The 24,060-nt window shown below is 42.7% G+C and overlaps 1 protein-coding gene across 6 annotated transcripts in view; it reads right to left on the reverse strand.

Moving 5' to 3' along the window:
• SULF2 (sulfatase 2) overlaps nt 1–24,060 on the reverse strand; it is a 365,924-nt gene that overhangs the window by 137,358 nt on the left and 204,506 nt on the right. For all 6 annotated transcript variants that reach the window (XM_085619425.1, XM_085619422.1, XM_085619421.1 and 3 more), the window contains exons 6-7: nt 8,687–8,837; nt 5,077–5,252 (exon numbers count right to left, since the gene is read on the reverse strand). In XM_085619425.1, the coding sequence (XP_085475551.1) occupies nt 5,077–5,252; nt 8,687–8,837 (327 nt within the window). The remainder of the gene's footprint in view (nt 1–5,076; nt 5,253–8,686; nt 8,838–24,060) is intronic.

The following is a 24,060-nucleotide window of genomic DNA, read 5'->3' on the forward strand; positions in this document are numbered from 1 at the left end:
TCTGCTTGTAAATATCTGCCTTGCTGATCATAAAGATCCTACTACTTCGATTTGATAAAGCTTGAATCCTAAGAACCCTCGGTGTGGTGTCTCTTTGTCGTGTGGTGCCGAGTGTACGATCCTAGATAAGAGATTCCTCCCCTGCGGAGTCTCCCGCCAGTGCCCGGCTACGATACTTGGAGGGTGGGTCTCAGGACAGTCAGGGCCCCCTCCGGGCCCCTCTGAGGTCGCCTTCTAACAATAGTCAAGACAGCTTCATCGGCGAAAAGAAGGAATACCCCTTGAAATGCTAGTAGGAACCTTGACCTCAACCCCTGAGGGAAACAGGAACACAGGACCTTGTAGCAAACTAGTTGAAGTATTACAATCAAGGAAAACAACTTCTGCCAGCTCGAAAAGACACCAGCTTGAAGTCCTTGGCTGTATGTTTAACAAGTTCACCCAAATTCTGTCCCCATAGCTTTTGACCTAAAAAGGAAGCTTCAGCAATAGGGGCCCCTATGATGCATCTCCTTTCTATGACCTCATCAATATTGTCTTGTAGAACCCAACATAGCGACCATCAGCACTGGTGCCCTCCGCCCATTTGCAAGCACACCTGAAGCACATTGCAGCAGCTTCTCCATTACATCGAACAGAGGGTCTAAATCTTCTCTGTTATCCACACCCACCAGTAATGCTTGAAAAACTACAGAGCCAATAACATGCTTCATAAGCAGCATACATCTTAGAAACCAAGGGTAAGTTGGCTGTTAAATGTACAGGTTTTAGTGACACCTTGACTCTCTTCCAAGGCTCTGCCCATTCCTGAACAATAAAGCTACAGATGCAAGGCAGCAGAGTCAAGTCTTGATCTGCCACAGACCAGTATCTGTGAAAGTATACTCCACAATCATGGATGGCGTAGAAGAAGTGGATGGTTGAGGAACCACCTGTAGACCCAATTTCTGTTTGTTATGGGTCAGCACATCTGATAGGACTTCCAGTGACATTCAATCTCATCCTCACAGAGCACCTTCCTTCATCTTCTGGTCCACTTGCAGAAGCAGACTAGGCCATAGGTGCCACCGAAAGTGGCACATGTATGTCCAGCACAGCTGTAGCTCCAATGAGAGCTTTTAGTTAAACAGCGGGCATAGGTGTATAATACTGGAAAAGACAGCATAGCAGAAACCCTGGGCACTCGAATTCCTACAGGAACAGGAGAGCTGGCCTCCTGAATCAGCGCAAGGTAGGAAGGAGAGCGGTGTCTCTGGTGCATGGAAGGCTTGTAGTGGGACTCATTTACTCTCCTTGGCAGGGGTGGCTCCTCCTAAAGGGTGGAGGAGCGTTGCCCCACCTGCTGCAAGCGCAGCAGGCAAACACTAATAAATAAAATGGCATATTAACGCCATTTTATCTTGCCACCAGCTCACACTGTGTACAGCGCGAGCCTGAGGCAGGGGGGCGGGGATAAATCCTGCTATTGCAGGATTACTGCTGCTCCTTTCAATGCGCTTGTCAGATTGGTCGACTGGTTACCTACGGCTAGCTTGACATGCGCACTGTACACCCATCAATCCCTTTGCTGTGAAACAGCCGGCAGATTGTTGGCACAGGCCCACAGCCTCAAAATGAGCGCTGGGTTAGCCTGCTCCCACCAATCCTAGAGTTGCTCTCATGCTGAGAGCAGCTCCAAGATTGGTTAGAAGTTGCGTTCCACTGGGCAGGAAGGGAAGTTTTTACCTTTCCTGCTCCTAGACGTCACACCACCATCGTTGGTGAGTGCTGCACCGAGAGGTGAGGTGGGCACATGGCGCCCCCCCATATTTTTACATTGTCAGCCGCTGCTGCTCCGTGGATCATCGTGAAAGAAATAGCGGCATGTTAAGATTTCGAGGCACACTTCCTGCTCTCTATCAGAATATTCAAACAGTAAACTGTAAATCTCAAAAAGACAATTTACTCACTCTCCAGGTGCAGATATTTCAATAAATGCATTTATGTTGCCTGGCATCTTCCCTGACACTTCTCATGCTGACCCAGACGTGAGGTGAGGTGAGCCACTAGTGGCAGCCAAAACATGGACAACACCATCTTCAACATCTAACTGCTGCATCCATCCCCACAGGTGGGGTGGAGCCACGCCAGCAATAGGTGAGAAGGGCAGTTTGGTGCTTCATACAGCATGTCACAGCCAAGAAGCAATGACCTCAGTGACCTCTCACCAGATGCAAACATTTTGAGATGTGGGTGAATGAGTCTTTGAACAGAGGCTGAATGTCACCCAGAGATGTCTTCCTGAGCGGTCCATCTGATAGCCGTATTGGGAGAGTCAGTCACATGCCACAGGCCAAAGTGATAGGAAGCGGGGGCTGAGAGTTTTCCTGCACAATATAGAACAATAACACACTGTTCAAGTGAGCAACCATATGCGTTTGAAAAATATTTTATAGCAAAATAACTCTACTGTATAATGTCACTTCTAGAAGTAAGGCCTTTGTGCTGAGAATAAATCCAGAGGATGATTGTGGGGGGAGTGGAGAGTGTGGTGGGGCGTGAAAAAGCCACTACAAATATCACCACAAAAAAGTGCTATTTCCAGAGCTGCATTACCAAAACGGAACCCTTCTATTATGAAATGGGCGACACAGCTATACACCCTGATAGGGGTCTTTTCAGCCGCGGTCCGTACAGGTAACAGCAGTGGGGCCACGCAGGGCCGGACTGGGAACCAAAACCGGCCCTGGCAAAGTGCTCGGCCAGCCCCCCGGGGCTTGGGGGGGCCGCCGAGCTCTTTGCCAGGGCCGGTTTTCGGCCGATTTTGTTACAGGGCCGATTTTGCAGCTAAGCTGCAAAAACGGCCCTGTAACAAAAACAGCCTCCAGGAGCCCAAAAACGGTCCCCACCCGTGCGGCGCACCGGGGGATTGCCCGGTGCTCGGTATGGCCAGTCCGGCCCTGGAGCCACGTGGGGGGGATTTCGAGGGACGATGCCGAGGGAAAGTGAAATAAATAATTAATTTTCCCTCGGCATCGTCCCTCGAAATACCCCCCCAGGCAGCCCCACCAATGTTACCTGCACGGACGGCGCCTGGGTCTTTTGGTGCCCTCCTGGGTTGTGGAGGCCAGAGACACAAACTCACAGAGCAGATGTAACCTGCCACTGTGCGACAGTATATTGAAGTCTCTACCGTGTACACACGGCAACAGTGATAATATCATAGCTTTGCACGTTAACCCAAGGTATTATTTGAATTAATTTGTTTGTAGTTGCTTCATATAAAACTTCATAAAATACTAATTTACCATACAAGAAAGGATTCTGAGAACTCAGAGGAGATTAAATTAACATTCATGAGATGTAGTACTATCCTGAATCCATGGATGCTGGACGGAGGAAACTCAGAAGTGTACCTACACTACAGAAATAAATCAAGTGGCAAATCAATCTCATGCATTATTTAGTGTAGTTGGGCATTGTGTTAAATCTGTTCATCTACTGTCCACTCAGCACTATTGTAAGATTTGTTCAGGGTTAAATCAATACTTTATTGATCAATTTTACCTGATTTGAAATAAGATTGTAAATAAGGTTGGATTTGGATTGGATGTTATTTATATAAGCGCAACGAATGCCGAGGCGTCTTGGCGCTGACTGTGATGAGTGGTTAATAGAACCTGAACAGGTTTTAATTTTTGGCAAATAGCCAGGTTTTTAATTCCCTCCTAAACCTCATCCGGTTCGGTTGACATAGTTTAGAGAAACTGCGCTGCCTCTTCCGCTCCTCAAATGCAGCCAAGCTGGTACACTGTTCAGGAAGATGTATTAAAAGATATAGTTTATTTACTGGCTAAATTTAACTCCATTTCCCGCTCAAATGATATTATCCCACCGCACTTAATCATGATCTACCCTTGCAAGCTTCACATCCTCTTTGTACGCTTACTTGTCTCAAGCGAGATTTTGTGATGTGCATATGGTTGGTTTGAAATCCTGATAAATGAAGAAAGTTGGACTTAATAGTGTTTTGTCATGTGTTTTCTGTCCTGTGGCGGAGTGGAGAGACATAGAATGCTTTCAGAATCACTTTATAGAAATGGGCAAATCCAATAACAGCTTGAAATTTGTTGCAAACTCAAACTTTTAACTGTCTAATGCATGCTACTATCAAAGCTGGCTTAGCGGTTTAAAATGTGTTGTAACATGCAGAAAGATCCATACGTCCTTGTAAATGACTCCAGCAGTGCAATAAATAAATATACAAAAATACATAAATAGATCTCTATCAGTATATGACTGTAAATTTTCTATGGAAAGAAAGTTCAGAAAAATTGGATGTGAAAAGTTAGTCATTCCTCATTTAGCAGCAGTCAGTGTTCCGCTCTTCACACAGTTTGCGGCCAGCCGCTGCCCATGCGGGTAAGAGCCAGGCACGCAACGCCCATTGGGCCCAAACGAGCTTCAGCCCCCTCCATCGTGTGCTTCAGCCCTGGCTGAGTCACCCGAGTACTTCACATGTCTTTAAAAGACCATTTACGTGTTAACGAGGCTTTTGCTTTTCATCCCTTCTTAAAGCCCCTGCAGCTCCACTCTGCATTTTGCTGGAAGAGTTAGAACCCCCTGAAATTTTTCGTAGCCCCCCCCCCCCCCGAAATTTGGCTCTAGTTGTGCCTCTGGTAAGAGCAGTGGGGCGATGGGGCCGGGTTGGGGGGGGGATTTCGACAGACGACAATGAGGGAAAATCAATTGCTTATTTAATTTTCCCTCGTGGTCATCTGTCGAATCCCACCCCCCCCCCCGCCAACCTGGCCCCACCGCTCTTACCAGCACGGGCCGCGGCTGTTTGCGGCATCTGCAGCGGGTGTCATAACTCAACTATGAACATTTCTTCAATAGTGGCAATGTAATTATTTTTTTGCAGGTGAATAGTGGTGTCAGAACTAAATGATAATAGGTGAAAAGGGTACAGGGTTTCCCCTTGCATCTTCATGTGTCCGAATTTTCTAACATGCGTTAGGGTGTATACAGTTTAGTTATTCATGTATTCGCTTAGTGCAAATATTGAGGGATTCATAGATTTCAAAATGAACTTACAGGGCCCCTGCTTCCACATTAGGTCCTCGAACATAAAACGGAACTCTGATATCAAATTCATATGGCATGGATTTCCCTTTCACCAGTCCAAATTGTCCAATGTGGTATCCGTGATCTGCTGTGTAAATTACATAGGTATTTTCCAATTCACCGGTTTCAACCAATGCGTTATAGAGCTGAAAAACATCAAATGTAAATTGAAATAATCACTAATTTCCATACAGTGTATAAATGAGACCGGTGCAAGATAAAACTGTATACTTGCTGTACAGTATAGGACTTTACGAACATTTGGGTTACCCTCTCCTTTCTTGTCCTTTAATTTCTAACAGGCTTAGCCAGCTATCTACTTTTAAGGGTTGATTGATAGATGTATATGTCATACATAATAAAATATGGCATTTACATTTCTAAGCAGTGACAGTGATATTTCATACTTAGAAGAGGCGGAAGAATAAAAATTTTCACACTTGCAGAAAACAACACCCCATTTCAATTACTGTATTTGATATGTGAATCAATTATGGGTTTGTTGAGTGCGACTACTCACCCGTAAGGGCCTCAAGGCTCTGGGGGGAAGGAGAGGAGGGAGGCGCAGGGTCCTGTCCATCAAGGAGGAAGTCTATCGAAGAGCCATGTTTTGAGGTCCCTCGTGAAATTGGCGATTGATGTTGTCTGTCTGAGGTGGAGCGGGAGGATGTTCCAGTCTCTGGTCGCGAGGAAGGAGAAGGAGCGGCCTCCCGACCTGGAATTCCTGGTGTGAGGGACCATGGCGTGGGAGAGCTGGGCTGATCGTGGGGTCCTTTGGGATGCGTGGAATGTGAGTCGGCTATTCAGGTATGCCGTCCGGTGTTGTAGAGGGCTTTGTGTGCGTGGGTGAGAATCTCAAAGGTGATTCTTGTCTCGATGGGGAGCCAGTGGAGTGTGCACAGGTGCTGGGTGATGTGGCAGTGTATTGGCAGGTTGAGGATTAGTCTGGCGGCGGCGTTCTGGATGTTTTGAAGTTTGTGGGTGAGGTTTTTGTTGATTCCGGCGTAGAGTGCGTTGCCGTAGTCAAGCCTGCTGGTGATGAGGGCGTGTGTGATGGTCCTTCTGTGTTTGAGGGGGATCCATTTGAAGGTCTTACGTAGGAGGCGGAGGATGTGGAAGCAGGAGGATGCAACGGAGTTTATCTGGCGGTCCATTTTGAGTTGGGAGTCCAGGATGATTCGAGGTTGCGTGCGTGGTTCGTAGGGGTGGGCGGGCATTCGAGGGCGGGGGGCCACCAGGTGTCGTTCCAGGCGTTGGGGCGTGGGCCAATGATGAGTGCTTCTGTTTTGTCAATGTTGAGTTGTAGACAGCTGCTCTTCATCCATTTGGCGACTGCTTCCATGCCTTCTTGAAAGTAGCTGGAAAACCTGAACATGCTGTAAAAAGCACAACCATACATTTTATCTGTGATTATAGAAAGGTTGAGCTCTATTACCTTAATTTTGTGGGGAGGGGGGGGGGTTGGAAATTACTGCCCCAACACCAGTAGGGATTGTTGTCAGCAGATATAAGTACTAAAAGAAAGGCTGTGTTCAGGTGGTTCCTGAAGTGATGATTTTATGATTTCAGATGCAGTTATCTCATTAACAGGTGTTCTGTGTAGGTGCAAGGGGTCTAGATTCATGCCAGAGTTTTGGGATATCCTCATAAAACACATATAAATACAATTAATGTAAATGAAGGTTTTTCACATAATACCTTATCTTCCAGAAAATCTGGCATGGATCCTGGTCCTACATTGAACACTCCTGATCAAATGGATAGTATTCGTGATGGCCTTGAAATTTGGCTTATCCCAGAGGCAATCATCTAATATTTGGGGGTTATAACTAGGATATATTGTAATTTTCTTCTGAGTGTATTATCAATCTTTGTATGGCAATTCATCCATATCATGAATAGAGAGTGTATGCACTCTTTGTGGCACTTGAACTCATATCACTAAAGATGTCTTAACTTACCAAATAAACCCTAATAGCTCATAAAATGTCAAATCCCACATTCAGTTATGTTAAGAGGAATATCTGTTGTTAGGCGAGGGGGAGCGTGGCTTGGTAGTGTCTTGCCCCCAAAAGCTATAGCATTGTATGCTCTCAACCCAGAGGATCCTCACAATACAGCAACAGACTCCACCCTCCTTGTCAATTACCTCTCGATCAAGCATAAAAAATGACCTATCAGGGATTAAAGGAAAGGAGGTGGGATTTCACAGTCCAGGTTATGCATTTAGACTGCAATTGGAAACCAAAGAAGATAATGAGAGGGAAGTTATTTTAAGTTGATCTAATACTGGCATGTACTTGGCAAAACGGTTGGCTCAGAAACTTGAATGGGATGCAAATAGTATACAGCTCTTGGGGAATATTTCAGAAGTACAACTGAAAACAAAGGACAGAAGTGAAAGTCTGTTTGAGTCCTCCTGAGAGTCATTATTTATTAGTTAGGGGTGAAGTTCATATCAAACTAGGAATCAGGTGCTTTGTTAGGACTTTGGCATGGCCCTGGGGGCTAGGGGAGCAGGAGTGGTGGGAGTGAAGAGTTTCTTTTACTTCCTGTGAAGGGAGCTTTTTATGCTTCTCCATGTTGGAAAATGAGGACTCATGGGGTCTGGGCGTTGCAGTCCCTGCAGCTACTCACAAGTCTTTAGGTTCAGTGTCTCTGGGCCCGGAATTACCAGGCATCAAGTTTGAGGACCTGATAATTCTGTGCCCAGAGACATCAGAGAACCTTTTGTTGCCCAGAGCCATGCCAAAACCACAGGGTGAAACTCAGTGGATCAATGGTAAACTCATAGATCTTTTAATTTCGATAGGGCAGGTAACTCCCAATACTGGCCCCATCTGAAAAATAAGGGCCCTTGTAATTAGGCCCGTATGTCGGGATCACATTTTCACACTACAGAAAAAAATAAAAACAAGCAATAACAACACACTTCGTCACTTTAGAAACTCAGGGATGCACCATACTTACTAGAATATGGTGCAGCCCTGCGTTTCCCCCTGTGCTGGTGCTAAATTAAGCTGCCTACCGCCAACACAGGCACCCTTGCACCATAAAATATGGTCCCCTATCCTGCACATAAACAATCTTTAAATGCCGTTTTGTGACTTCTATGTGTGCTGCTGAATGCAGCACACATAGAAGTTGCAAAACAGCATTTTTTTAAAATGATTGTTTATGTGCAGGAAGGGGGACCTTCCTGCACCTAATCAATTATTGGCGTTTTGCTGTTTCTATGTGTGCTGTACAGCCCTGCCTTGTGAATAGGGCGAGGCCCCTATCACCACCACAACGTCACTGAAAGTGACATTGAGGTGGTGATAAGGGCTTGTAAATATACCCCTTGTGCATTCAAAGACAAAGGTCAAATGTTATGCTCTTTCTTCTGAGGGAAGTTGGGGTTTACTTTTCTTACTCTACCAACAAATTTGAAGCATAGCCAAGTCTGAGAAGCAGGCAATGGAAATAAGGTTTATTTTGGCTCGGAAAACAGAAAAGGATTTCTTAGAACACCTAAAATGGCGGCAGTCCAGAAGACTGAATATGTTGTACTTGGCTAGAGGCCAAGGTAGGTACCTACCCTCTCCATTGAGTGATCGACAGACATGAGCGTCTGTAGGCGCTTCCTCTGCAGCATGTTGGTAAACTCCATGTGGATCGGTTTCATGGGCCCCGTGTACCTCATTATCCAGTGCTTGTCGGGGTTCGGAGCATAGTTATAACTTGGGGTGCTGCATAGAAAGAGAAAAATGATAAACATTACTTTATATGTACAATAAAAAAAAAAAATGTGACATTCAGTTGTTGAGAAAACTACAGTCCAATCTCATTTCAAAATTATCTTATGGTTTGATTTCTGTGTATGTTTCTCGAGGAAAACGGCATGGCTCGAGTTTCTTTCTAAGAAACAGAAATAAATGTAATCTGTCATATTTTTTTTCTCGGAGTCTTATATAGCGCAAACTTGAACCGAAGGTATCAGAGCACTTTACATGGCACCAGTTGCATTACAGACGGACGCATTCATGTTTTTTTTGTTAGCCACGGGGAGATTAAGGGGCATATTATCAAGAAACGGCGTTGAAATTATCGCCGCTTTAGCGGCAGAAAACTGGCGCTAAAGCGGCAATAATGGGCTTGATAATATGGCCTTGAGAATTCCCATAGAAGCCCATGTTCTGGTGTCAACATGGGCTTCTATTGGAATTCTCTGCGGCATATTATCAAGCCCATTATCGCCGCTTTAGCTGCAGTTTTCTGCCGCTAAAGCGACGATAATTTTAACGCTGTGCTTGATAATATGCCCCTTAGTGATTTGCCCAGAATCACAGGGTGTTGAGCGTCATTACTGAGACTGGAACCCTGCTCCCCAGATTTGAAGTCGACCACCCTGGTCATGGCCATATCCTCCCCCTTGCAGCTGCATTAATGAAAGTAATTTTGCAAGCTATAAATGTGCATGCGTGTAACAGTACCACTGACAATTGATAACAAAGGTACCAGCATAAGGGCCCTCTTAGAAGTGGAGTGGTACCTCAGCCTTGAATGTCACACCCCACCCCTCACTGGATTTACCGTTTTCAGGAATCCTGGTATGTCCTACGAGGATGAACAGGAAATCTGAGATTTTGGGGCATAACAGGTGGCAATCACACTTTTCGATGCCAATGCCCAGTTGTTTTCCCCTAATATGTCCGCCGCAGAATGCCCGCTTGCAGTAGGTTAAATTGGAAGGTGAAATGCCATGACGCTGGAGCAGTCCCCAATAATTGTGATGTAACCCATGTTTCCATCCTCATCAGAATTGTCAGGTCACTTGTAATAAAGGTCAAGACAGATGCTTCATGGCGTAGCATGTGCATGCATTTGCTAAGCTTAGAATGACATTTTCATGTTGTGCTCTGTGCAATGCACACATGTTGATATTTCTGTTTGAGGCCACATGTTCATGCATGAGGCCTGTAGTGATGTTGCATATTTAACTTTGGACTTGATTAGCATGCAATATGGTAAAAATGATGTGGCATCGGAATTGCCATAACCATGGTCCAAGGTGGAGGTACTGATAGCAAATTCCAGGGCGCAACCCACATGTCATGTATGTCAATGGTATTTTTTGTGTTTTATCCTGGGTATTTTATAATGCATTATTTTTTGTTGAATGGTTTTATGATGGCATCATTTACACAAACATATGCAAGATATACATTTACATAAGATCGTTTTCAATATGTTTCAAACAATCTTTTAACATTTTGTGAATTGAAAAAATAAGAACAGGAGTAAAATAGGAGCTTTTCTAGATGTAAGAGACTCATAGGATTTTTCCTTTAAAAATCGGCCCCACAATGTTTAGCAGGTGTAGGAAGTAAGAATTTAAGAACATGAATACTCTAAAATCTATGCGCACCTACTACACTTTTTTGTGGATATTCACCAACTTTTTTTTACAATTAATTACTACCCTCAAAACATTCTTAGATGTTCTCCTTTTAAGTGCAGAGCAAATCCCTTAAGAGGAATGGAATGAGTTAGGAAAACACAAAAAATTACTAAGCAGCTGTATTTCTTTTGGGAAAAAGCCATTTTATTCTCAGACAAAAGAACAGAGGAAAAATTGTCCTATGTTGAAATAATTTTCTTCCCTGAACGATGCTTAGTAACCAGTCACTATTGTAGATTTTCTGGCACTCTCTGGGGAATATTTATGAATTCTGAAAATTCTGAAATACATACCCACGTAAGTTGTGAAAAATGAAGACCCACATTTCTAAATATTGTTTTAATTGATGAACCAAATAAATTGAAATGTTACCCATTTGCATCAACAGCATTTATCCTGAAAATCCAGCATGGCGCTGGTCCTTTGGTTCCAAGGTTGGCACCTCAGACCTAACTCATTCCCCGAAAGAGGTATCAGGGGAGCTAGAGTAGGGAACACTAATTTTGTAAGATTTATGAGAGCAGATTCCTCAAGGATGCCCATCACACATGTTACTTCCAGGGGCGGTTGCAGAGGAGTGTCGCCCCACTGCAGAAAGGCAACAGATTAAAAATAAAATGAGAATAAAACTATTTTATTATCATTTTTTTTTTTACTTTCTACTCAGTCCGCTGAGTCGAGTGCGGGGCGGGGCCATGCTCTCTATTCCAGCGTCGTCAGCTAGGGAGTAGGAGTGGTAGGTGCACTTTAAGTGTGCATGTCGTTTGGCCGGCCGTCTTAGGCCAGCGAAACAGACATGTGCACTTAGCATTTCTCCACCTGGCTGTGCTGCACAGCCGGGTGCAGAACCAGCACAGGCTTCCAGATCCTAACTGAGCAGCACTGCAGCCCACTCAGGCCAATCACAATTCTGCTGTCATGTGAGAGCAGCGTCGTGATTGGACGGGAGCAGGGAAGCATTGAGGGGGCAGGAGTAGAGGAGTACTGAGGCGGCGCCGGTCAGCAGTGGCAGGTAAGTTCTTTTATGTTTTTTTTATTATTACCCCCACCCCACCAAGTGTTATTGATGGTAACCGCTAATGGTTACTTCATAGCTAAGATCTCCATCTGATCTGTGGTTGGGAAAATGTTATCATTCTTGTAACCTTTATCTATGAAAGAAATACTTTGCTTCAACCCCTTCTCTGTCCTAAGGAAATCAGATTAGTTTTTAATTTAATCTCCTGCTACAACTATAAATAAAAAAAAATGCACTACCAAATAAGATAAAATTAGCAAGTATCGGCCAAAACACATAACCCTTTATATGTTTTGTTTACTTGGATGCTATCATTTTACAAATGTAACCTGACAATCTGGTCCTGTATGAATGGTTACTGTTCAAAGGCACCGAGTTAAAATTTGCCATACAACTTTTAATTTAATGTGGTAAAATTGTACAAATTTCAGTAATCTTTGGGTGGTGATGTTCAGCCCATTTAGAGCATTGTTTTCAGTAAATCCTTGGAGGATGAGTAAGGAAGCATAATGTGTGAACAGAAAGCCCTGGACCATATCTGTAGACTGTGTCCTCCCAACGAATAAATGAAAGCATTTTGTGTGAAAAAAATAGAAGAAAAATTAAATTACAAGCGCAGTAACCCATCTGTATAGAACTGTAAATACATTACTGTAAACAGACGGTCCCCCAACTACTTGTATATAATTATTATTATATATTTATTAATATTGTTATTAAAGCCCCCTCACCTCCGCTGGGATCCAAGCCTGTTTCCAGGCACAGAATTGGACACTTCATTATATATTCTCACAGGAGATCCTTGACCACACAGAGGCTGTGCCTTTGTACCAACACAGAAACTTGCAAAATCCTATTATGTGCAATTGGGTGTGCTTTATCCCTTACGGTTAGTGGAGTTTTCCAGTCATGCACAGAGCACTCAAGCTGTCTGGGGCCAGGCTTCAGTAGTTTAGTCAGTTCTGGTTTTTCATGCTTCTAAAGGCTTGTAGTTTTGTTTGCTCCTTTAAAAACTATTATCACACAATATGAACACCAAGAAAGAGCAGGTGTTTCGCTCACATAAACCAGGGACACATTGAGAGCAGTGCACCCGCCCCTCAATGTACTTGCTCCCAAGTCTGTCAATGTTACGTGAGGAGCAGCTGAGTAATGAAAGCCCTACTACCTCTTTTAGCATCAGCTGATCATCTGAGCAGTAAAAGCCCTACTACCTCTGCTAGTGTCAGCTGAGTAAGGAAAGCCCTACTACCTCTTTAGTAACAGCTGAGTAATGAAAGACCTACTAACTTTTTTAGTATGCGCCGATCAGCTAAGTAATGAAAGCCCTACTTCCTCTTTTAGTATAAGCTGAGTAATGAAAGCCCTACTGCCTCTTTTAGTATCAGCTGAGTAATGAAAGCCCTACTACCTCTATTAGTATCAGCGGATCATCTGAGCAGTAAAAGCCCTACTACCTCTGCTAGTGTCAGCTGAGTAAGGAAAGCCCTACTACCTCTGCTAGTGTCAGCTGAGTAAGGAAAGCCCTACTACCTCTTTTAGTATCAGCGGATCAGCTGAGTAATGAAAGCCCCACTACCTCTTTAGTAACAGCTGAGTAATGAAAGACCTACTAACTCTTATAGTATCAGCTGAGTAATGAAAGCCCTACTAACATTTTTAGTATCGGCTGATCAGCTAAGTAATGAAAGCCCTACTACCTCTTTTAGTATCAGCTGAGTATTGAAAGCCCTACTGTCTCTTTTAGCATCAGCTGAGTAATGAAAGCCCTACTACCTCTTTTAGTATCAGCGGATCAGCTGAGTAATGAAAGCCCCACTACCTCTTTAGTAACAGCTGAGTAATGAAAGACCTACTAACTCTTATAGTATCAGCTGAGTAATGAAAGCCCTACTAACATTTTTAGTATCGGCTGATCAGCTAAGTAATGAAAGCCCTACTACCTCTTTTAGTATCAGCTGAGTATTGAAAGCCCTACTGTCTCTTTTAGCATCAGCTGAGTAATGAAAGCCCTACTACCTCTTTTAGTATCAGCGGATCAGCTGAGTAATGAAAGCCCCACTACCTCTTTAGTAACAGCTGAGTAATGAAAGACCTACTAACTTTTTTAGTATCAGCTGATCAGCTGAGTAATGAAAGCCCTACTAACTCTTATAGTATCAGCTGAGTAATGAAAGTCCCACTACCTCTTTAGTAACAGCTGAGTAATGAAAGACCTACTAACTTTTTTAGAATCATCTGATCAGCTGAGTAATGAAAGCCCTACTGCCTCTTATAGTATCAGCTGAGTAATGAAAGCCCTACTACCTCTTTTAGTATCAGCTGAGTAACGAAAGCCCTACTAACTTTTTTAATATCAGCTGATCAGCTGAGTAATGAAAGCCCTACTGCCTCTTATAGTATCAGCTGAGTAACGAAAGCCCTACTAACTTTTTTAGTATCAGCTGATCAGCTGAGTAATGAAAGCCCTACTGCCTCTTATAGTATCAGCTGAGTAACGAAAGCCCTGCTACTTCTTTTAGTATCAGCTGAGTAACGAAAGACCTACTAACAACTCTTTTAGTATCCGCTGAGTAATGAAAGCCCTACTACCTCTTTTAGTATCAGCTGAGCAATGAAAGCCCTACTGCATCTTTTAGTTTCAGCTGAGTAATGAAAGCCTTACTACCTCTTTTAGTATCAGCTGATCAGCTGAGTAATGAAAGCCCCACTACCTCTTTAGTAACAGCTGAGTAATGAAAACCCTACTGCCTCTTTTAGCATCAGCTGAGTAATGAAAGACCTACTAACTCTTTAAGTATCCGCTGAGCAATGAAAGCCCTACTACCTCTATTAGTATCAGCTGAGCAGTGAACGCCTTACTACCCCTATTAGTATCAGCTGAGCAGTGAAATCCCTACTACCTCTTCTATTATCAGCTGAGTAACGAAAGCCCTACTACCTCTTTTAGTATCAGCTGAATAATGAAAGCCCTACTACCTCTTTTAGTATCAGCTAATGAAAGCCCCACGGCCTCGCCTCTTTTAGTTTCAGCTGAGTAATGAAAGACCTACTAACTCTTTTAGTATCCGCTGAGCAATGAAAGCCCTACTACCTCTTTTAGTATCTGCTGAGCAATGAAAACCCTACTACCTCTATTAGTATCAGTTGAGTAATGAAAGCCCTACTACCTCTTTTAGTATCAGTTGAGTAATGAAAGCCCTACTACCTCTTTTAGTATCAGCTGAGTAATGAAAGCCCTACCTCCTCTTTTAGTATCAGCTGAGTAATGAAAACCCTACTACCTCTAGTAGTATCAGCTGAGCAATGAAAGCCCTACTACCTCTATTAGTATCAGTTGAGTAATGAAAGCCCTACTACCTCTTTTAGTATCAGCTGAGTAATGAAAGCCCTACCTCCTCTTTTAGTATCAGCTGAGTAATGAAAACCCTACTACCTCTTTCAGTATCAGCTGAGTAATGAAAGCCCTACTTCCTCTTTTAGTGTAGGCTTACTTGCAGACCTTGGACTTGTTTCTGAAGCAGTCAGGAATGTAGGCAGCATGGGGTGCTGGTAAACTCCAGGATGCAAAATTAGGCACAGCACGGGACATCCTCTGGGGAAAGGAGGCATGGAGGTGCTAGCGACAAGGCCCCCCTTCTCCTTATTGGGAGATGGGGGCAGGGGGAGGCCCCCCGTCTTAGTCGTATATATTCTAGCTGAGGTGGTGCAGTGGTGTCACTACCCCTTTGTAATCATTTATTACGAGCAAGGATTGACATAACTTTCTAACTAGAGGTGCTTTTTTATGTCAGAACATGCTCGAAATAGGGACGTTAAGTGTTCAATAGGAGGATTACGACCACGTATAATTAGATAGAGAAACATAACTCTGGTACGTAGACTGACAAACAAATTGTTTGAAAAGCTGGATGAACCCAAGAATACTACTCTTCAAATGTGGTGTTTGGCAGGGCTTAGAATCACTGCCTACACACTAGTTATGTCACAGGGCCTTAACATGAGCAATAGTTTCAAGTGAGTTATAATTACATGATCAAGAATGATCAACAAAACAAGTTTTCTTCTGGCCCGCAGAATACACGTATATTCAAGTTCGATCCATATATAATATTTGGAAAGCCGCTCTGAAGACAAGATTTAAATTCTCGGCTACACCCTCAGTATGGTGTAAACTGGTGATGTACTTAGATTCAACATAAGATCCATATATATGCTGTCTTTGTCATACATTTGATACTTTTATACATTTTGGAAACATTGCTAGGACACATGTTGGTAAGACATCCTCATTGTTTAAGTGTAAACACTTTTGTTGGGTAAGACCAGGGTTCTCCAAAGTTGGCCCTGGAGGGCCGGATGCATGCCAGATTTGTAAAATAACTACATTTATCTAATTGAGGATATGCTAATAATCTGGTATGGATCCGGCCCTCCAGGACCTACTTTGGAGAACCCTGGGTAAGACGAATATCACACCCTTAACAGGAACTAGAGTTCAAAGCTTTTTTGTAACACTTCCTTGGAAGGCATTGAAAATGCTCTACAATGCTAATCCTTCACCCCACCTACCCTCTCAAGTTGGTCAGCAGTTGTCTCCAACCCGCACAGCTTCAAAATGATTTAGAGATGGCACCTACTTGATCAAGAAACATACTGTTTGCTCCTCAGCCTATTGAGGCTGCTGTGTAGAAATGGTTTCCTGTAGCCCAGAGTAGATTGAGCAATAACCAACATGCTTCCTGTTACCACCATCTACTAATGATGTTATTACATTCTGCTCCATCATCATCCCATGATAACCATCTGCTGTATGTTCTGGCCAATAGCTTTGCCCTCAGGCACATATTCTATATGTATAGCATTTGACACCGAAATGCTTAATGAAGAAATAATTCCACATATACATTTTTAAAAGCCGAGTAATCAGATGTCAGTAACATGCACAATCAAGAATGCTGCCATGATTCAGGCTAGCCAACGATGGGATACCCCAATGAAAGATCTGTTTTATTCATGGTATTCCGCGAGAGGCCTACAAGAAGGCCATATTTAGGTAGATATGTTGTACTTCCGTCAAAAAAAGTAGCCATAGTCAAGGAAAACACCCAATACTTTTACATAATTAACTGCGTGCAGTCATTATATACTTTCATATACTCTTAATGTTCTGGCTTTTAAACCATAGGTAAAGCCCATCCACATTGTAAGTGACTTTATCTTTTAATGTAGACTTCAAACCATTCATTGTCGGAAATCAGAGCCATACAATTTTTAAGTAGATATGGCTTCCTGAGCATCCGTCAGTCAGTCAAATTCTTTATTCGGTTTATGCAACCATGGTTTCCTGAGTATCAGGTATGCCACTAACAGTTCTATGAACTACAAGACCCACTCGGGCAAAGGACCAAAGGATCTTCTGAAATCAACCACTCCCTGCACCCCAGAAAGAAACCTCAGATCAGGATCCAAAGACCTTATCTACCAGGGATCTTTCAAGACATCAAACAGGTATATCCTATGTATTGCATGTCTATGCAACACCGTAACCTCTCTCCGCGATTTAAATCCAATTGCCGTCAATTCAGGAAATTCCTCTAATGGAACGCTTCACTGATTAATGGTTGCGACCAATTACCATCAAAATGTGATGCCCATCATACTTGACACCAAGTGCCACTGCTTGAAGTTTCCTACACCATTGTATATTGTTATTTATTTCAGCACTCATAAAGAATAAACTATGGTGGTAAGTCTCACGCCCAGGCTTAGCTTGAGCAAACAGTCATTGCAAAGCATAGTGAGTCGAGGTCTTGCATTGTTGGCCATTGACTTGCAAAAGTCAAATTTGGTCTGAGATTTCAACCTTGTGACCTTGTCCTCCGTTCACATTCCTGTCGGCAGGTGGAGACAGCCTCTAGGAAGAGCACCGACGGTAAAGTCATTTATGGATTAGCCTTCTATTCTACTGTCTTTCATGTTTCATGTGAGTTGCAGGATGTCTATTGCTCTTTGCCAGTTCAATTAGAAACCTGATAATATCAGAAGTGTATAATTAATTAATACAAGAAAAAACATAAAAACCAGAAGCCTTCTTAAACTCCTGTCTCCAACGGATTACTATGCTGCTCCGCCCGCCAAACAATATGTTGCTAAAGAAGTCACATTGCAGGATACTAATAAACTTCTCACATTTGCTCAACAAGTCTTTTCTGTTTTTTTGTTTCTTGCTGTAACCATAAATGCATATATTTCATGTATATTGCTGAATCGTTTTATATGTTAATTTGTGCCTGAATGAATCCTCAGACTTTATAATGTATTTCCCAGAGTCCTTCAATATGGAAGCTTCTTATATAGAATTACATCTCTTCAACTCCCATGTGTGCAGTACATATGCATCTGGCACTGAATAATTCATTAATTGACAGCTTTTGGCCTAAATTAATGATATTTTTGCATATTTTCCCTTCCACAGTGTGTGCAAAATAACTGAGATTAATTCCAAGTTCTGCAAACTGACCTTTCGAAATGTCATCAGGGATTTCCTTCCATTTATGAACTAAAAAAAGCTTTAATACCGAAAAGCAGAAGGATTCACAGAGCATTATATTGAAAGATTGTGTGTTGATCCTCTTTCTTGATGGTTGCTAGCAAGAATATTTTGTTAATCTTCTGCAGAGATAATATTGTAGAGAACAAGTGACAGTGTGCTCAAATTAGTTTTGGACGATTTCATTTTTTTCCTGTGTTTCTAACTAAAATCCTATGTAAAGTAAATAAATAAACAGTTACATAAGCCATTAAATAAAAACAAATGAACCAAAGGCCAGCTTCCACATGCTTTTGGATTGAAGAAACTGCAGGGCGCACTTATAAACAAGCATTGGCAGTGCCAATGGATCTGGCTTTAAAGGACTGTTGGATGGTAATGTGAAGCAGTACAAGTAAAAAGCATGGGAATAGGTATATTTTTGTGTGGAAGCAAAGAACTGTAGAATAATATTGGTGCACGTGTAGGGTAAATGCTCAGGTGAAAGCCGCATAGTGAAGCCAAACCTAAACATCAATGTTGGCTAATGGCTGCCCTCCTCCCATCTGTGCTGCTGCCAGAGAAAAACACCATGAATTATCCAGTTATCTAGGACACTTTAATAGCATTACAATGTTATGTGTGTGCAACTGAAACTTCAAGCTCGGCGGCTGGATAAATAAGCAAATGATCACAGCTGTGTGGAGGGCAAGCACTTTTTTGTGGAAGCACACAACTTCTGACCAATCAAAGCAAGTACTCCTGACTCCCAACTTGTGGTCAGAACCAAAGCCCCTCTCTGGTGATGCTCACATAATTGTCTGGCGAGTCAGTCTATAAATGGCTCGTGTTATGTTTGAGCTACCCAGTCTAGTGTATTTGAGCTGCTGATTAACATAGGAATTTGTCTTTTCAACTAAGCTGGGCTGGACTGGGAACCACAAGTAGCTCTGGCAAAAATGATCAAACAAGCTGAGCTTTGTTCTCTCTCTCTCTCTCTCTCTCTCTCTCTCTCTCTCTCGCTCTCTCTCTCTCTCTCTCTCTCTCTCTCTCTCCCCTCTCTCTCCCCTCTCTCTCTCTTGCCTTCATTTCTCTCCCCTGCTGTGCTTGTTGACATAAACCTGGGGAGCTGCAAAGAGTGACAATCTGGTTCTAAGTGTTAGAACCAGCTGCCAGTAGCTTCAGCCTACCGCTGTTTCAGGGAAGTATCCGATAGGAGAAATTGCCAATGTGCCCTGTATCTGGGATCTATTGATATGCCTTCATCCATCCCTTTGCATTGTGAATTTATATGGCAAAGCTGCATGCAGGGCCCACATGCCATGATTTAATGCCTGCTAGTATCACTATCAGACTTATCTGCTCCTGCTTTGCTCCAACCAAATTCTGTTTTGTATCAACCTATCCGGATGGGCTGACAGTCAGCCTACGACAGCTGCCATGTGCCCCCCTGATATGTGTGATATGTGTGATATCTTCACCAACTCATATTTTTCATCCAACTGCACATTGCTTTTTGGAACTTGCAATTTAACTTTTAGCACTGTAAGTACAGTCTCAAAAACTCCAGCACGCAAAGCGCTGTCCGTTTCGGGACTAGTTTAAGGAATCCTAAAGGCCTCTTGATGGAAGTCCCAGTCCTGTGCCACAGTCTGCGTCTCCCACAACACATAGCTGCACAATGAAAAAACACAGAGAACCCACTTATGAACAAGTGGGCACATGCAGAGGGTTTGTACACCACACCAAACAAGGAGTTAAAATAATATAAAAACTAATGTTTAAACCCAAAATAACTCTGCAATTCACCAGTTATAATTTACTCAGCTAATTATAACTTGCACCCACCACCATGCACTGCTTATGACCTCACACATTACATCACTGTTAACATGTTAAATTACATAATTGATGATATTACAGAAGGCATCACTGATAACACCACAGTCATATAAAGCATAGGCTTATTAAGTTTACATGTGTGGAAATAGTGTAAGACATGGAGGCAAGTGTAAGTGTGCATGTTGAAAGTTATCTGGTGCACTATTTACAAATCAATAAAGTTTGAGTGTGCAATGATTACGCAATGTTAAACACGGTAAAGGCTGATCCCACCTGATATGGTTGCAGAGGCATGTTTGAAAGTAGGTTGATGGTTAAAACCAAAGCCTGTTCCCGAAATCTATGAGACAGACCACAGCTTCTGTTGACGATAGATTATTTACCAGTGGATGGCTGGGCACATGCCCAGGCATGTTAAATAGTGCAGTACAGTTCTATAGACACATTCTATGTAGAGGAGTCTTTTATAAGGTGTGGATGCTTATTTCCAGAACTTCCCTGAAGATTATGGTGCATTGCAGATAGTTCAATAATGTAGAATGCTGGTGAGCCTCACTTAGAGCTGGATTATTTTACTCTAGTGTTGTAAGCATGTTTCTAAGATTGTACACCATTGTGCCCATCTCAGGAATGTGTGTAGTGTATTTTAATAAACTACGGAGGGTTGTCCGTAGGGCCTGACAGAAGGTGTCTTTTATGTGACAAATGCATACCTGTCAACCTCCTGACTAAAAGTTGCGAGCCATGTGAAGTCTTTAAAGTGGGTAAGTCCATTAATGTAAAGAAAATCAGTGTAAGGTAAGAAAATCAGCCACAGGTGCAGTGTGTTGAATTACTTCAAATCCACAAACCCTATACGATGGTGTCACAATGGTGGTATGATGTCATCAATTATGTCATTGGTGATGTGGTCTGTGATGTCATCAATGTTGCACATTGACCTGTCATAAGTGATGTATGAGATCATAAGCAGTGCATTGCGGGGGTGCACGTTATAATGAGCTCATAAAACTATAACTGGTGAGTTTCAAGATCTTTTTTCGGTCTTTAAGCCTTCATTTTTATCTTCAACCCCCAACCACCACCACAGAGCTTCAGGACCAGCATTTGTTGACCTCAGAAGGTTCCAGAAGCCTTCGTCAGAGAACGTAAAACACGCTACCTCAGTTTAGTTCGCGAGAGGTAAGCACAACAATTTTTCCCTGTAGGTGTAATTTGGCGTCGTGCGCGGCAGAACAAGAGAAAATTACTCCATTAAAGCATGTCAAAGCTGAAACGTCTGAAGTGAAAAACAACATCTGCGCAGTAAACAAAGCTAACCAGTTAGCACTTAAACTGCAATATCTACAAAGAAATGAAATATTTGTGCAATATGTCAAAACAGGCCAACCCCACTTATTTTTGTGACCTACTCTCGTTTTTTTTTTTACAATTGTTCACTTCCTAATTGCAAGTTAGCTTTTATCTTCCAGGGTACATAGATTCACATTAACATGCTCAAAAACCATTATTTTAACCGGAGTAAACATTTTATTTTCTGTCGGTGCGCTCGCACCAGCCTGTGCCTTTTTTGTTAAGAATGATTCTGCTAGTTTGCATGTGAATCATATGACTTCTGGAGATGCCTCGTGTGTATTGCCACACCACTGCTAATGGTTAGTATTTGCAATAATGAGAAAACTTCAAAAAATGCGAAACCAGGTAATTTTGACTAGACTTGCCCTTGAACACAAGAGGTCACATTGACTTAGTGATGGCAAGAAACTGTTTTGAATGTAATGGAGAAGGTAGGATATGCGTAGTTACACAATAGCACAGATTTAATCAAATGGGTCGTCATGGCTAGCTTGGCAGAATAGGTGACATATTTATCGTATGTGTTATATACCATTACTCCAGAGTGAGGCATTTACTAGGAGTGGGCATTACTTGCGTAATTCAATAAAGCGTAATCATGCAAAATTATCAAAGAGTTCTGCGAAATTATACATAATTAGACGAGAAGACTAATTCTGATTTAGAACTATTTTTTAGCGCAATAATGCCGTTTGTTCCCAGAATGGGCACTGGAATGCATTTTGTGCTAAGAAATAGCGCTAAATGCAACAGAGCACAAATAGTGAGTGCGAGCAGTTGCTTGCACTCACTGAATGTGCTCTTGGGGTAGAATTTCACCCCAATTTACTCTCAGCATTTAAGACTATTTTCTTAGCACAAAATGCACCCTCACATCCAAAATGGCCGCAAGGATGCATTTTGCACAAATATTGCTAAACGCAGCAGACCGCGAATAGTGAACGCGAACGCCACTCGGAGTTGCTAAATGTGCTCTTGCGATAGGATTTACTTCCCCCAAATTGCTCTTAACTTCGCAGGCAGGAGTATTTGCATTATTAGAGGAAATTCTCCATCAAAGAGTAAAGTGGGACTACCAAAATTACACAGATTACTCCGACGTAATTTAAATTCCGCCTGCGCCTATAAACACAACATATTCCAACTTTTTAACTTGCAACTGAGGCAAAACATGTGGGGTCTGCATTTAACACACTATATGCTGCATGTTTTGCCTTCTTCGCAGGCCCTTTTCCCCAATATATTTTGGCAGATTTCACTTGTCAGAGTAGAAGGGGAAGGCAGGCTACATAGAAAATTCAATGTTACGGAAGGTACTGTAGATCTTAGAAATCGCAGATTTTGTGCATGCTTTATGTTTTTGTACGACTAAATGTTTTAGTTTTGTGTGCGTATGTTTTTGTGTTGCCTTACTTATGCAAAAAATCTCCATAATTTTTTTTTTTTATTAAAAAATAAGAATTTACCAGGGGAAAACTGGGAGGGTGTGATAAATACCACACAACTCACACAACATGAGACGTTATCTTCTGGATGGCCCTCACAAGATATATTGTAAAGGTTTAGTATTCCCTCACGACACCCCATTTCAACAGAGCACATAAAGAACTAGCAAAGATGTCACACATGACCTTTACAACCTTCACAATTCCAGTGGAGTAGGGATGGAGTAGGAAGACAGTGGGGCAGCTGTGAACAATCTGTACCGGGGTTTGGGAGAGGCTAGCATCCCTACTGATATTGAAAGTGGACACATTTGCGTATCGGTGACCACAAAAGAGGCAGACATCTTCCTTAAGGGAGGCTGATGTTTGAACTTTTCACACATCCTAACACAACATCTGATGCATATTTATTCTGTTGCACTTTCAGTTGTTTCCTACAATTCAATTGCTCTCAACGCCCTTTCCAAGTAAGAATATCAAAGTCTTTGTTATCAAGCCACAGATGAGGGGAGAGATATCCCAGGTAAGGAAAAAAAGCTACAGCCTAAAGCACTCCTCCTGCCTTGGAATTGGCAAGATCACTAGTTTACTACCCCTTTGAGTAGGGTTTTAGTCCTGATTTTGGAAAATGTTACTTTCAATATCAACCTGCTCCTACAGGAAATTATAAAGAGGGGGGGCGTTAAACACATTAATAATTATTTTTGTCTTCTTATATGTTGTTAACATTTGCATTGTGCACTGCCTGCCGTTAGCATCGCCTCAGTGCTTTGATGTGTTTATACCAGTCAATCAATGATGTTTTACCTCTGCTCGGACAGCTAATTCAGGATTCGACTATTTGCATTTTGTAGGGAATTTAAAGCGCCTTCGTGGTTTGATTGGACGTACTCCAGGCAAACCTGTCTAGTTTACAATATGAAGGCAGTCTTTAGGCTTTGTAAGAATTTTACACTGCACAAAATACTGGATCTCAAAAATAACACTAATGACCTGATAACAAATTTGGCAGTCTTGGAGCGGGCCGCCAAGCCAGCGCCCCGCTCCAAGACCACCAAACCCGTGTCCGTCTGCCCGCCGGATTACGAGCTGTAATCCTGGAGGGCGTTCCTGCAGTGACAATCCCACAGCGGTGCCTTTCTAAGGCTCATAGGAAAGCCTTAGAAAGACACTCCTGTAGGAGTGCTGTAGCCCATTCCTGCATGGACAGACATGCACAATGTTGTGCATTTCTGTCCATGCAGGAACAGGGGTTGCGTTGAGGCAACTCGTAATATGCTAGGCGGAGCCGCAGCAGCAGCACCAGCATATTCCTGCC

The sequence above is a fragment of the Triturus cristatus genome, chromosome 7 (assembly GCF_964204655.1).
Source record: "Triturus cristatus chromosome 7, aTriCri1.1, whole genome shotgun sequence".
Classification (NCBI taxonomy): Eukaryota; Metazoa; Chordata; class Amphibia; order Caudata; family Salamandridae; genus Triturus; species Triturus cristatus.